Genomic DNA, 15,050 nt, shown 5'->3' with positions numbered 1-15,050 from the left:
GTTGCAGTAGTCTGTAGGAGGGAGATTCTGAGATGTGAGAAGTGTGCAGGAGGGCATGGGACAAAGGAATTTGTAGTATCGGTGGATGTGTGTCAATTGTGGGGGTGCCCATGTTGCTAGGGATCAGAAGTGCCCGATGTGAGGCAGGTTGAGGTTGGCAGGGTGAGAGTAGAACAGACTGTCCGATGCTGAGGCAGTGAAGAGAGTAGAGGATGATAGGTCAAGAGTGAGTAGTAGCTCTAGGCCAATACAGAGTGATACGAATTTGTGCTTCAGTTAGCATTCATTGTCATGGTTATCAACTGTACTGCAGAAATGTTACATAAATCACAAGAGTTACAAGGTGTGTTGAACGAAAGACTCCCGTCCTCCCAGGCCGGATAATTTGATGAAATAGTGGTATATACTGTAGGCGTAGGGTTAGTTGGTGGTGCATTTTTTTTTTGTGTGTGCGTGTGTCACAAAATGTAATGTCATCGACCACACACTACCGCACAGTAGGTGGTGGCATGCACAAACAAAATATTTGAATGCCATGATACCAGTAGGTGGCGGTAATATAACATTGGTTGCCAAACACCACTGAAGAAGAATACGCAAATCTGCTACACCCTTGCCTTGGTGGTCGTGCAGCTGTGATTTGTTGATGGGCCTATGTGAGGGTGGTTGACTATTTGAGTTCAGCAATGCTTTGTTCATCGAGTTGAAACAGAGTGGGTGAGCATCTTTTACTCTTAGTTTTTGTCATTATCAGCAGCAATCAAAGATTGATCGTGTGCCTAACGTTAGCTAGCTAACCAACGCGTTAACGTTAGCTCGCTGCAGTATTGTTTTGTTTCTTGTTGCAGCAGTGAGTTATCTAGCAGTACTGCTAACTATGTAAACATTGAAATTATGGTAATCTTACCAGACAGTTTTTTTTTAACACTTAATCTTATGCATGTCTTTTGGTAACGTTAGGTCACTAGCTAGCTAGTGATGAAATAGCTAGACTCAAAGTATGTACTCTTAATTAGTATTGTCCTACCGACAGTTGCAGCCCACAGTAGTTTTCAGTTGCAACTGGTTTCTGGAGGCCTTCTTCGCATAAACAGGTGTTCAGAGCATGGTAGATAGCTAATTACTGTAACACAGGTGGTCTGCTCCGGTCTGTTTTGTGTGGTAACACTAACCCTAGTAATTTAACCTTTCGTTTTCTATTTATTATTTCTCGCTCATATGGAAGATTTTCCTTATGTTTCCAAACCGTACCGCAAGCGATGCGTGTTCACGTTTAGAAAACCGATGCTTTCATCAATAGGCGCTAGATATGTTAACCTTTAACGAAAATACATTTGGCCTGTCATGCTTAACAGTCCAAGTTCATTTGCATAATTTTGTGGAATGACATTGGTGCGTTTCGTTCGTGGTCATGTATCTTATCACACGCGCCAGCATATAGAGTCGACTTAGTCATTGCCTAAAAAATAACAATTATAAATGCAATCGCGTGTTTAACTGTTGTGGTGGCCACGATTAAAACTAATATTTTAATTTTATTTATCCATCTCAACTCGTAATTAAAGCGCGCCTCCCATTTGCCATTCGAGTGCATAGGCTATAGTCAGCGGTAAGGCAGGCTGTCACCCACCACTATGCAATGTGAGCTTGAGGCTTTTTTACTTTACTTCAAATGTTTTATCCTGATTCAAAGTAGCCTTGCCAAAATCCATCCACAGAAACGTGGAGGCAATTAATTTAGACTTCCTCATGCCTTTAACCAGCATTTCTTTCCTGTTTTATTGGTTTTCATGTCAACTTTCTTTCCTTGTCCAGAAGCTAAAAGCACAATCCTAGTCATATTAGCAACTAACGTTAATCCTAGTCATATTAGCAACTAATCATAGTTGTTGCTATTAGATGCACCCTCCTTCAAAATGTCTAATAGATTTCCATCTCTGACACATGGAACCGCTCAGGTTAGGTGCGCTGTTTAGAACGGTGTTTTCCCGCCAATTGCCTTTTGGCAAATGTTTGAAAATTACGTTTTATAAGCTTCTATTTGCTTGCATGCTCAACAGTAACCTATATCATTTTGACTGTAAGATGATATACTTTCTATTGTTGCATGTTTCCATTAAGCTCTTAATTTAAATTGTCCGTTCCTTGTATTTTCTGGGTAAAAAACATTTGTTGATCGGTTAAGGTTACTGAGGGTCAGTTAGTCGGCAGCAAAATTGACTGAAATTTGCATCCCTAAATTAGGTGCTAAAGGTAGTTGGCATTTACCAAGTGTATATTTTCCCACTGTGATTTCGTTGCTGGTTTTATGGTTTCCTCTAATGACATCCCATCCCTTTTCCTCAGGAAGAGGCAAGAAGCCCATGACAACATGAGTCCTACAGCTGTGCCTGTGGTCCACTGCTGTTGTCACAGGAAAATCTGGTTACACTCAACAGATGCAGGGGGCTTCAAGCCTGCCACCTCTGTGTTCCTCCTGCCCATAGTGATCTGATCTTCCCCTAGGCAATGGCGAGGAGAGGGCAGCGCCATGAATAGATACACCACTCTCAGGCAGCTCGGGGATGGCACCTACGGCTCAGTCATCCTCGGCCGCAGCCTGGAATCAGGGGAATTAGTTGCCATTAAGAAGTGAGTGTAGGGCACATTGTCATTGAAATATTATTATTATGAAGAAATATGTCTGATCTCTGTGTGCCTATCCAGTCCATCCTTGCAGGGATGGTAGCTAGTGTAGGCTACATATTATCCTCTGGTAGCTAAATTGAAGGGCTTTAGCCTACAAGTGGTTGTAGCTGCTAAGCCGTGTTGTAAAATGAGCTGTCGGTGCTTGTGGGATTTGCTAGGAATGGCATTAGCAGGTGGCCACTCCCACAGTACGTGTGGTTAAGCTGACAGCTGGCTAGACAGATGTATTAGACAAATAAAAGTGCACAGATGACCGACAGGCCCACCCATTTAGCTGATAAAAAAAGCATCTCTTGGTGGGTACAGTACCTTTGGGCAGCACCATAAAAGCCTCTGGATTCTATTTATAGCTTTGACAGGAAGTGGGTGGGTCAGCCGCAGACGAGCAGCATAAATCCAAGCTAATAAATCAATGGCTAGTATGACATTACTATCTGTTCCAGCTGGCGGATAGCTGTTGATATGTAGGTAGTGTTTAGGGTAAGCAGCAAATTTTTGACCATGGAGCAAAACATTTATTTTATTTAACAGAGAATTTTCTAAATTCCCACGAACCACCTGCAACTAGCCATGGAAGTTTAGAAGACAGAGGTGGCTTCCAAGTCGGGAATTGAGAAAGTAGCCTATTGCCAAGTAAAGGTTGGTTGTAAAAGCAACGCTACTGTACCTGTAGACTTTGTCATTGCGCTAACGCTAGTTAGGATTGGCTCGTGAAACTACCACTAACTTCCTTCATACCCATACATGTAGAGATATAAAAATGTTATCCACAAGTTCGTCTGACTCTGGGCAGGTAGAACATGCCAGAATCATGCAGTATCCCTCACTACCAACGTATCAGCTGCTATCTGCCAGCTGGAACATATAGTAATGTTGGACTAGCCATTATTAACTGTGTAAATCCATTATGTTGGTTGTTTCTCTGTCTTGAGATTGAAATAGAGAAGGCCTACATGTTATGAACATGTTTGGTGTTTTCAATCATATATTTTACGCACTACGTATTCATCTCTTATGACTCAAACCTATATCAATTAAGAGTCCCAGTATGTTTTATAATCAAAAGGATCTATGATCTGTCCCTTTTATTAATAGGATAATAAAGCCCTTTGACGATGAAGCCCTTTATCTACTTCCCTGGAGTAAGATGAACTTGTGGGTACCAGTTTTACTTCCCAAGGAAGTTGCTAAGTAGCGTTAGCGCTATTGCTGGTAGATACCTTAGACTTCCAGTCATTGCTCTAATGCTAGTTAGCATAAATGGTATCCATTAGTTCTTCTGACTCTGGGAAAGTAGATAAAGGGCTTCATTGCCAAAATATCCCTTTAAGTTAAGCTAATCGTGAATGATTGCAAATTTGTTTCAGAATGAAGAGAAAGTTCTACTCATGGGAAGAATGCATGAATCTTCGTGAGGTCATAGTAAGTGCTCCTTTCCAGATATGATGCTTGTGGGTAAAATGCTCCACCTATTGATTCCAAAACATGGAAACATATTAAATACCACCTACCACAGTTGTTGACTGTTTCACCTGTTACAGTTTTTGTATGACTATTTAAATTCCACCTCAGCTCAGAACCACAGAAACCAGCACAAGTAATCTAGAAGGTGATTCTTCTGTGTACAGCCCTTGGATTTGAACTGTAGATCCTGTGCCAGACATTCATTCCTTACTTTAGAGCTTGGTACCAAAGAAGCATAGCAGCATATTAGAATAATCCAGCCCCTGAGGGATCTTAGTTGGAATGTCAGCTGTAAATAGCATGTGCCACCACCAAGACCCATAATGACTTTCCCTTCTACTAAGAAAATATGGCATGCTGAAAGTTGCCTCCATACTGTCCAGTGCATGGGAAAAGAGTCCTGCTTCACCCGTTTACTGTGACTTGTATTTATTATGGATCCCCATTAGCTTCTGCCAAGGCAGCAGCTACTCTTCCTGGGGTCCAGCAAAATTAATACAGTTTATACTATTTTTAAACATTACAATACATTGACAGATTTCACAACCCACTTTGTGTCCTCAGGCCCCTACTCTACCACATATCTACAGTACTAAATCCATGTGTATGTTATTGTGTGTGTGCATGTGGCTATGCCGATGTTTGTGTTGCTTCACAGTCCCTGCTGTTCCATGAGGTGTGTTAATTTAAAAAAAATCTGCTTTTAAATCTAATTTTACTGCTTGCATCAGTTACTTGATGTGGAATAGAGTTCCATGTAGTCATGGCTCTATGTAGTACTGTGCGCCTCCCATAGTCTGTTCTGGACTGTGAAGAGACCTCTTGTGGGGTATGCATGGGTGTCTGAGCTGTGTGCCAGTAGTTGACAGACAGCAATTTTCCTAAGTAGTTTTTTGTGGCTCCTGACCACACGACTGAACAGTAGTCAAGGTGTGACAACTAGGGCCTGTAGGACCTGCCTTGTTGATAGTGTTGTTAAGGCAGAGCAGCACTTTATCTCCCCATCTTAGCTACTGTTGTATCAATATGTTTTGACCATGACAGTTTACAATCCAGGGTTACTCCAAGCAGTTTAGTCATCTCAATTTCCACATGACTAATTACACAATTTAGTTTAGGGTTTAGTGAATTATTTGTCCCCCCCCAAAAAAAAAATCTGTTTAGAAATATTTAGGGCTAACTTATTCCTTGCCACCCACTCTGAAACTAACTGCAGCTCTTTGTTAAGTGTTGCCGTCATTTCAGTTGCTGTAGTAACTGACGTGTATAGTGTTGTCATTCCCATACATACACTGGCTTTGCCAAAGTCAGTGGCATGTCATTAGTAAAGATTGAAAAAAGCAAGGTGCCTAAACAGCTACCCTGGGGATTTCCTGATTCTACCTGGATTATATTTGAGACTTCCATTAAAGAACACCCTCTGTGTTCTGTTAGACAAGTAACTGTTTATCCACATTATAGCTGGGGGTGTAAAGCCATAACACAAGTTTTTCCAGCAGTAGACTATGATCAATAACGTCAAAAGGTGCACTGAAGTCTAACAAGACGGCCCACACAATCTTTTTTCATCAATTTCTCTCAGCCAATCATCAGTCATTTGTGTAAGTGCTGTGCTTGTTCAGTGTCCTTCCCTATAAGCTTGCTGAAAGTCTGTCAATTTGTTTACTGTGAAATAGCATTGTATCAGGTCAAACAACACAGTTTTTTCCCCCAGAAGTTTACTAAGGGATGGCAACAGGCTGCTTGGTCGGCTATTTGAGCCTGTAAAGGATGGATTTACTATTCTTGGGTAGTGGAATGACTTCAGCTTCCCTCCACGCCTGAGGGCACACACTTTCTAGTAGGCTTAAATTGAAGATGTGGCAACATCGTGTGCTATTATCCTCAGTAATTTTCCATCCAGATTGTCAGACCCCAGTGGCTTGTCATTGTTGAGCTGACCTGGTTTCCTTAAAACATTAAAAAGCATAAACAATCACTAATTGCGGCACTTTTAGAAATACCAGTTGTCTCCCACACTGTACCCAAGATGATATACAGGTTATTAAAAATATATAATCTGACCTTTTATTTATCCAGATGAGTCGATAAAGAACTAATTCTTATTTACGATGACATCCTGGCCAGTGACGCTGGGAAGTGCTTTGATTGTCAAACCATGTTTTGATTTTGAACAAAAATGTTTTGTTGTATGGCAGGTTTGTGTGAGGCCTTGAATGTGTTAATATTTTATGTATCGAAGTCTTACATGGAGTGTTGCAGAGCTGTTTTTGATGATATACAGATTGAGGTGATTTCTTTATGCCTGTTCTTGATTGCTGAGGTACCATCTAATTTGTTCCTTCTTTCAGTCCTTGAAGAAACTCAACCATGCGAATGTGGTCAAACTCAAGGAGGTTATACGGGAAAATGACCATTTGTACTTTGTGTTTGAATACATGAAGGAGAACTTGTATCAACTAATGAAAGACAGGTAAGTAACTTTTTTTTAATTGAAAAATAATCATTGATTCACACAGCCTAAATATAGGCTATTTGAAATGGGTTCAATGCTTTGGGGATACATTTTCTCAGTATGTCAGGTCAAAATCATGGTTCATGTATTGTTATTTGTATCATGTTACAGGTCTCGGCTGTTCCCTGAATCTGCTGTGCGAAATATTATGTTCCAGATACTGCAGGGATTAGCATTTATTCATAAGCATGGTATGATCCACTTATCAGAATAATACACTAGCATGGAGATGTTTTTTAGTTGCACATTTTCTATAAATGAGGTACACTTGTTACTTTGTATGCTCACTGTATGATTTTCCCCTCAGGATTTTTTCACAGGGATATGAAACCTGAGAACCTTCTGTGCATGGGACCAGACCTGGTGAAAATAGCTGACTTTGGGCTTGCCCGTGAGATAAGATCTCGGCCGCCGTACACAGACTATGTTTCAACAAGATGGTTCGTTTTGTTACCTTCATAGGATGTGTCTGACACCATTTTGTGATTGATCATGTTCTGTCTTACTGATCAATCTGAATTTATTGGTCTCCTTTTCTGTCAGCTTGTGACAACATGATTCCTCTTGTATTTTCTCATGTGGAGCATCAACCAGCCTATAAAGCCTTTCTCGCTTCCTTGTGTTGAGACCTTAGACTGCTGCTCTATGTAGTCATTGAACACTGTTCACTTTAATGTTTACGTAATGTCTATTGTTCTAAAAATCGTTTCTGTAGTTAGACAAAGATTAGCATTCCTGCAACATTATACTGTTTGAATTTGATTTAAACCAATTGATTACTCACTTTATGTACAGTGCATTCGGAAAGTATTCAGACCCCTTGACATTTTCCACATTTTGTGACGGTACAGCCTTATTCTAAAATGGATTCAATAGATTTTTTTCCCTCCGTTAACCTACACACAATACCCACGGTGGCCTCCATCATTCTTAAATGGAAGAAGTTTAGACCCGACCAAGACTCTTCCTAGAGCTGAGTAACAGAGTTCCTCTGTGGAGATGGGAGAACCTTCTAGAAGGACAACAATCTCTGCAGCCCTCCATCACTCAGGCCTTTATGGCAGTGGCCAGATGGAAGCCACTCCTCAAACAAGATTCTCTGGTCTGATGAAACCACGTTTGAACGCTTTGGGCGGCCGAGGCCAACTGTCACGTCTGGTGGAAACACGGCACCATCCCTACGGTGAAACATAGTGGTGGCAGCATGCTGTGGGGATGTTATCCAGCGGTAGTGACTGGGAGACTAGTTAGGATCGAGGGAAAAATGAATGGAGCAAAGTACAGAGATCCTTGATGAAAACCTGCTCCAGAGTTCTCAGGACCTCATACTGGTGCGAAGGTTCACCTTCCAACAGGACAATGACCCTAAGCACACAGCCAAGGCAACGCCTGAGTGGCCTCGGGACAAGTTTCTGAATGTCCTTGAGTAGCCCAGCCAGAGTCCGGATTTGAAACCAATTGAACATCTCTGGAGAGACCTGGCAGAGCTTGAGCGGATCTGCTGAGAAGAATGGGAGAAACTCCCCAAATACAGGTGTGCCAAGTTTGTAGCATCATACCCAAGAAGACTTGAGGCTGTAATCGCTGCCAAAGGTGCTTCAACAAAGTACTGAGGAAAGGGTCTGAATACTTATGTAAATGTAATATTTCAAATTTTTTTAATGAATTTGCGACAATTTCGAATGACCTGTTTTTGCTTTGTCATTATGGGGGGGGGGGCATTTAATCCATTTTGAAACATGGCTGTAACGTAACAAAATGTGGAAAAAGTAAAGGTTTCCCTATTTGTCTATACATCCCAAGTATATCTCGGACTCTGACATTGCTAGTTCTGATATTTGTCTCTTCTTTTTTTGGGGGGAGGGGGGAATTATTTGTGTGTTACTATGGTTCTTTTAGACATTTACTGCATTGCTGGAGTTCGGAACAAAGGCATTCCCCTTTACCTGCTTTAACATCTGCTAATCTGTGTATGCGACAAACTTTGATTTGATCTCCAGGTACAGAGCTCCAGAGGTGCTGCTGAGGTCCACCACCTACAGCTCTCCTATAGACCAGTGGGCTGTTGGCTGCATTATGGCAGAGCTCTACACCCTCAGGCCTCTGTTCCCAGGCTCCAGTGAAGTGGACACCATCTTCAAAATTTGCCAAGTCTTGGGAACTCCAAAGAAGGTAGCCTTGTTCTCTGGGGCTGTTAGATCCAGTATATCAACCTGACTATAAGCTATACTGTCCTCACATCTTCATGTAGAATGTCTCATGGTGTAGTTAAATGCATAAATCAAACCTCACTGAAGATGTGATTGGTCTTGTGTGACATGCTTTTGAAATTAATAATTTAATTTGTCATAACATTTTTAAAATGTTCTGTTTTATTTCTGTATGGTGAAATTTAAGCATTTAAATAATAGGTTTTTTATCCACTTCCTCTAGAATGACTGGCCAGAGGGCTTCCAGTTGTCGTTAGCCATGAATTTCCGCTGGCCTCAATGTGTCCCCAGTAATCTAAGGAGTCTGATCCCCAGCGCAAGTACTGAGGCCATCCACCTCATGAGAGACCTACTCCAGTGGGACCCTAAGAAGAGGCCAGCATCTGCACAGGTAAGTAACCCTGGCTGGGACATATCTCTGTTATAAACTGTACTAAAATAAATGTTGAGAATGGATTGATTTGAACATGCATGCATCTGTAGAATACTTACTTTAACATCCACCAATATACTGGTGAATACTGAAATAATTAATAGATCTACAGCTATGTTAGCTTGTGCATAGCTAAACAATTGTAGATATTCTAACATTTAATGGCATGTTGGCTGATTAATATGTCCTGCTTAGGGCTCAATGGAAACCAATCAATCATTTTATTCTCCATTTGCAGGCCCTCAGGTACTCGTACTTCTACGTGGGTCAGGCGTTGGGCACTCCTCAGCAGATCCTGGAGCAGGGCAGGCCTCAGCCTGGTCCTCTACCTCCACAACCATCACAGCAGCAACAACCACTGCTGCTCAAACCAGTGCCCCCTCCCCAGTCAGTGACCCCAAATCCACATTTCACCTCGTCCAGGCCCCTGCAACAGATCGAGCGAGCCCCCACCCTGGTTCCATTATACCAGAGGCACACAGAGCTGCTGCGAGAGCAGCCCAACCGCATTGTGAAGCAGGAGGAGACTGCGAGAGTCCCACTGACCCGTTTACCTTACATTGTTGATAAGAGCTTGCCGAGCCAGGTAAGTTTGTGGTCATCAACCAGGGCTAGCTGAGCACGAATGCTTGTCATCAGTGTAGTCATGTCATTAGATGTTAGAATACCTTGTTAAATTCATCCACAATTCAATGGCTAGGCATGCAAAGTTGATGAAATGTAATTGAACCATTTTTCTTATTTGTTAATACACTATTTCCTTTTCCCAGTTGACCCAGGAGGCTGAAAATGCCAACTTAAGCTATCAGGTGAAACCTAAGGGTGGAGGACGCCGGCGATGGGGCCATGGCTCAGGCCTTTTAAAGGGTGACGGCTGGGATGACTTTGAGGACACAGAGTTGACCTCTCTAAGTGTTCTGTGCAAAATAAACGTTCCTACTGAAAAACGAAGAGCGGAGACATTGAGCAGGTGAGACTGTCCCCATGTGTTATCAGTTTGATATTTTCAGATAAAGGCTTTATGTATTTCTGCTTTGTCTTTCAGGTTCGGAAATGTTTTGGATGTCAGCAACCCCAAAGTTAAGGGGCAGGTGTCGACAGGTGACAATGCACCTTTGAATCTGAACAAGGGCATGTCCTACCAGGAGCCTTTGAGGACAGCCTCTGCCAAACAGCATTACTTGAAGCAGTCAAGATATCTACCAGGTAGAAACTACATTATTTTCATCACTTGATTTATCAATGATAATCTAAGGATTTGTTAATGTTGCTGAGTCATGATGATTTAGTCTTGTTGAGCCACAAGGGGCAGCTTGTTGTGAATTAAGTTACATTGCAAACTTTCTCAACTTCTACTTCCTAATCTCTCGTATCTCACCTGCAGGTTTAAGTACCAAAAAGAATATGGCAATAAATTCCAACAAAGACTACAGTGAAAGCAACCTCCGGGGCAGCAGCAGTATTCCTGTAGGAGGGACGTTTCCTAGCAGAAACACTCATGGTAACGGTTTGGGTTGGGACCAACGTCCTGTCACCTTACTAAACAGAGGGCTGTGGTATAAGCTAGGATGATTTCTGTCTGTGTTTACAGCAAAAATGTAACTTGAATGTCCTTTTATCTTTGATGGCCCAATCGCAGGTTCAAATACACTCCCAAGTGGATATGTACCATCCTATTTCAAAAAAGAGGTTGACTCTGCCGGTCAAAGAGTGCAACTTGGACCTATAGGGGACTCGGCAGCATCAAGTGAGTGATCTTTGTAGTCTCAATGCACAGTTGTCAACCCAGGCTTAGTGCTGTGTAGTAATGTGGTCCCTGCTGTCACAGATTATGCAACCTGGAGGTCGTCAAGCAGAAGTCAGGTGGGTGCCTCATCCTATGTGCCGTCACCCACCAAGACTACATCTGGCCTACAGTCTCGCCCCCCAGTACAGGCCATCCATGGGCGCACAGACTGGTCTGCCAAATATGGACACCGCTAGTGGCCTCTGGGGCATTTGTGTTATGGCCTGGTACAGATGTCTGTATTCCTGATTTTCTCTTTTCCCTATAAAAGGAAAACATCAGTTTTTCATATCGAAGTATGTATGTGTTATACAGCAATAACCTTGGTTTTGTATTATTCTGTGTATATATTGTTCCATGTACAACATTTTCAATGTATGTGTATTATATGGCTAAATGCACTCAGCAAAAAGTTGGTGTTATCACATGCAATAGATTTATTTTTAAATTTTGTTCGGTGACAAATTCCCTACCCGGTTTGTTTATTGCATAGCTTTCTCACCCCCTTTGTTGCCTTTGTAGAATGTTTATTCCATAGATTTTGTAAAACGCCTCCATGATCTTTAAATGACCTATCCAGTCTTTATGCATTTTATATTGCAAATATCACTGTGATATTTTGGCTGAACCCTGTTTTTATGTTGCCAATTTGTCTTGTTTTTGTTTTAATATATTTATCTTGGTGCTTTCTTTCATGAAACTGTAATGCAATACAGAAAAACACTTGTATTTGATGCATTATTTTAGATTTTATTCATTGTTCAAGTTTTTTTTAAACAACTTATTTCAAGCAGAATTGCTAACACTATTAGCATTAATATTATCTTTGTATTGAATTACATGGCTCTTTTTTTTTTATTGAGCAAGAGAGAGGCCATACTGTTGACTTGGTTTATCTGCTGGGCCAAATTGTACAAATGTAACTGCCAGTTACCAAATGCCATTGCAAAAAAAAATGTTTTATGTGGTATTGTAATAACTGTTTTTGGACAAGCTGTAAGGTCATGTCTTTGACATCAATTCTGTTTTGGTTTTATATTCAATAAACTCATTGGTGGATAGACTCTCTAATTTTGTAAATTGCTTTAATTTGATAATGCATCGTCCAGAAACATCTCTTTCCCATAAAATATGTTTGAATTTTCAAACTAGTTTAATTTGGAAGGCAGAATAATTTTTAAATAAAAAAATTACTTATGCATTTAAAACAGAACCCTACTCATTACTCCATGTGCATAATCTAGCCTAGGCTCACTTGTTCTCACATTCAATAAGATTTAGTTAGCCCATCTCTTTAAATATTGAGAAAGACCCATACGAATTGTAGTTACGTTTTGAAATGCTAATATTTAAAAATGGCGTTATGACATCTCTTGAAGAAATGTAGGCGCAAAATTGTCAGAAAATGTGATTTGTCTTTTGTTTATTCACAATGTATGTGTTATCTTACCCATGATGCTATGCTGACATGCACATCTCCAGTCCTCCCATTGGGTTGCCACAGTAATAAACCCCGCCTATTTCTACAATTGTTCTTCTTAAAGCACACTACCAACCTTGACCAAAAAAAAACATTTTTAAATGTTTACGATATTTTGACTTCTAAACACAAATATTCATCCTTAGTTAATTTTCTCAATCTAACGCACAACCTAGATTCGAGTCAACGTCTTAAGTACTTGAACGTGTTATTACTCCGACCTTGTGTTAAGGGTTGCGTCAATCGAATCTGGTATCAGGATAAATATAACACTGAGTCACCAATTGTATACTATGTACTTTTTATTAGCTAAGCAATAAGTGGTAAATGCAATTTTCGTATATACGGGTTCGCTGTAACCACGCAGGGTAGAACAGAGAACTGACTTGTTCCTGACCAAGTTATTATAATATATTCTGACAGAAGTAGTTCCTGCTTCCGAGCCGGCCTGTCACAGAGTAGAGACTGGACGTGGTTTAAACTCACCCAGCCTATCGTTGATTGTTGGCGCACGAGCTAGTCCCAGCCCGCTAGGCGCTTCAGCGGTCAGGCATCGTTGTGTAGAATATCTGTGCGCTCATACTCTCGATACAGTTATCGTACACCTGGCTCCTGTTATCTAACAAAAGACCGTTTGTTACCTACACTACGTTCTGTTTGTGTCCCCCCTGCAACTCATTGCACTGTTCCTGTTTTTTTATATTATTCTGTATTTTTCCATCACGAGAAAGGCCCATGGCCCTGAAACTGTTAACAATGTCTCAAGTCAGCTATGTTGCATAACACATACATCCACACAAGCCAACAGCAGATAATATTCACCGTGGCACCCAGTACCGAAGCTATCCCTGAGGCCCACCTCCCGGCCTACTCAGCTGTTCACCCGAACCACACTCATACACGGCTAGAGCCCGATACTCCACCGGATCCTTGCTGTAAACTCTGGACCTTTGCACCGGATCACCGCTGCTACCGATTGGCTATAGTGGCTAACGCCACTGCCACGAAGCTAGCACCAGTGAGCCGTGAGCCAGGCGCATCTCCCGGCCAGCAAACTAAATTCTACAGTACCTCTTTCGCCATCTGGCTTGGATTCTCTGTCGACACGGCGCCCTGCCGCACCACCACGACTGGTCTGCCGACGAATACTCCATCCGCTGTGCCTTCAACCGGCCTCCGTTGGAGGGCTACTCACTTTAAATGCCTTGTCGCCTGCTAACGTAGTGGCGGGTTCCCTGTTCCATCTACTGCTGCCCCCTGGACACTATGATCACTTGGCTACATAGCTGATGCCTGCTGGACTGTCCATTAATCACGGTACTCCATTCTGTTTATTTATTTATTTTCTGTCGGCCCCAGCCGCGAACTCAGGCTCTGTGTGTAGTTAATCCGACCCTCTCTGCCTAGTCATCGCCATTTTACCTGCTGTTGTTGTGTTAGCTGATTAGCTGTTGTTGTCTCACCTGTTGTTTTAGCTAGCTCTCCCAATCAACACCTGCGATTACTTTATGCCTCGCTGTATGTCTCTCTCAAATGTCAATATGCCTTGTATACTGTTGTTCAGGTTAGTTATCATTGTTTTAGTTTACAATGGAGCCCCTAGTTCCACTCTTCATACCTCTGATACCTCCTTTGTCCCACCTCCCACACATGCGGTGACCTCACCCATTACAACCAGCATGTCCAGAGATACAACCTCTCTTATCATCACCCAGTGCCTGGGCTTACCTCCGCTGTACCCGCACCCCACCATACCCCTGTCTGCGCATTATGCCCTGAATATATTCTACCACGCCCAGAAATCTGCACCTTTTATTCTTTGTCCCCAACGCTCTAGGCGACCAGTTTTGATAGCCGTTAGCCGCACCCTCATCCTACTCCTCCTCTGTTCCGCAGGTGATGTGGAGGTAAACCCAGGCCCTGCATGTCCCCAGGCACCCTCATTTGTTGACTTCTGTGATCGAAAAAGCCTTGGTTTCATGCATGTCAACATCAGAAGCCTCCTCCCTAAGTTTGTTTTACTCACTGCTTTAGCACTCTCTGCCAACCCTGATGTCCTTGCCGTGTTTGAATCCTGGTTTAGGAGGGCCACCAAAGATTCTGAGATTTCCGTACCCAACTAACATTTTCCGTCAAGATAGAACTGCCAAAGTCAGAGGAGTTGCAGTCTACTGCAGAGATAGCCTGCAAAGTAATGTCACAATTTCCAGGTCCATACCCAAACAGTTCGAAGTCTCTCATTGTTTCCGCCTGCTACCGACCCCCCTTAGCTCCCAGCTGTGCCCTGGACACCATTTGTGAATTGATCACCCCCCATCTAGCTTCAGAGTTTGTTCTGTTAGGTGACCTAAACTGGGATATGCTAAACACCCCGGCAGTTCTACAATCTAAACTAGATGCCCTCAATCTCACACAAATCATCAAGGACCCCAGCAGGTACAACCCAAATCTGTAAACAGGGGCACCCTCATAGA

General features: G+C 42.2%; 1 protein-coding gene across 3 annotated transcripts; it reads left to right on the top strand.

The window, feature by feature from the left end:
• The first annotated feature begins 569 nt into the window (after positions 1-569).
• On the top strand, positions 570-12,164 carry LOC109899870 (serine/threonine-protein kinase ICK). 3 transcript variants are annotated; one of them, XM_031835445.1, is made up of 14 exons: positions 570-717; positions 2,506-2,631; positions 4,056-4,110; positions 6,504-6,625; positions 6,779-6,858; positions 6,975-7,107; positions 8,668-8,839; positions 9,101-9,268; positions 9,549-9,896; positions 10,081-10,280; positions 10,356-10,516; positions 10,695-10,811; positions 10,950-11,057; positions 11,139-12,164. In XM_031835445.1, exons 2-14 carry the CDS (start codon positions 2,531-2,533, stop codon positions 11,291-11,293), a joined length of 1,920 nt encoding a protein of 639 aa, XP_031691305.1. In that variant the 5' UTR covers positions 570-717; positions 2,506-2,530; the 3' UTR covers positions 11,294-12,164. The 3 variants fall into 3 exon arrangements, with proteins under 3 accessions (XP_031691305.1, XP_020351070.1, XP_020351069.1); XM_020495481.2 differs by having other exon boundaries at positions 571-713; positions 2,347-2,631; XM_020495480.2 differs by having other exon boundaries at positions 571-717; positions 2,347-2,631.
• The last annotated feature ends 2,886 nt before the right edge of the window (positions 12,165-15,050 follow it).

This window comes from Oncorhynchus kisutch, linkage group LG11 (genome assembly GCF_002021735.2).
Source record: "Oncorhynchus kisutch isolate 150728-3 linkage group LG11, Okis_V2, whole genome shotgun sequence".
In the NCBI taxonomy this organism is placed as follows: Eukaryota; Metazoa; Chordata; class Actinopteri; order Salmoniformes; family Salmonidae; genus Oncorhynchus; species Oncorhynchus kisutch.
The sequence above is the reverse complement of the archived record's forward strand: the minus strand, read 5'-3'. Positions and strand labels throughout refer to the sequence as shown.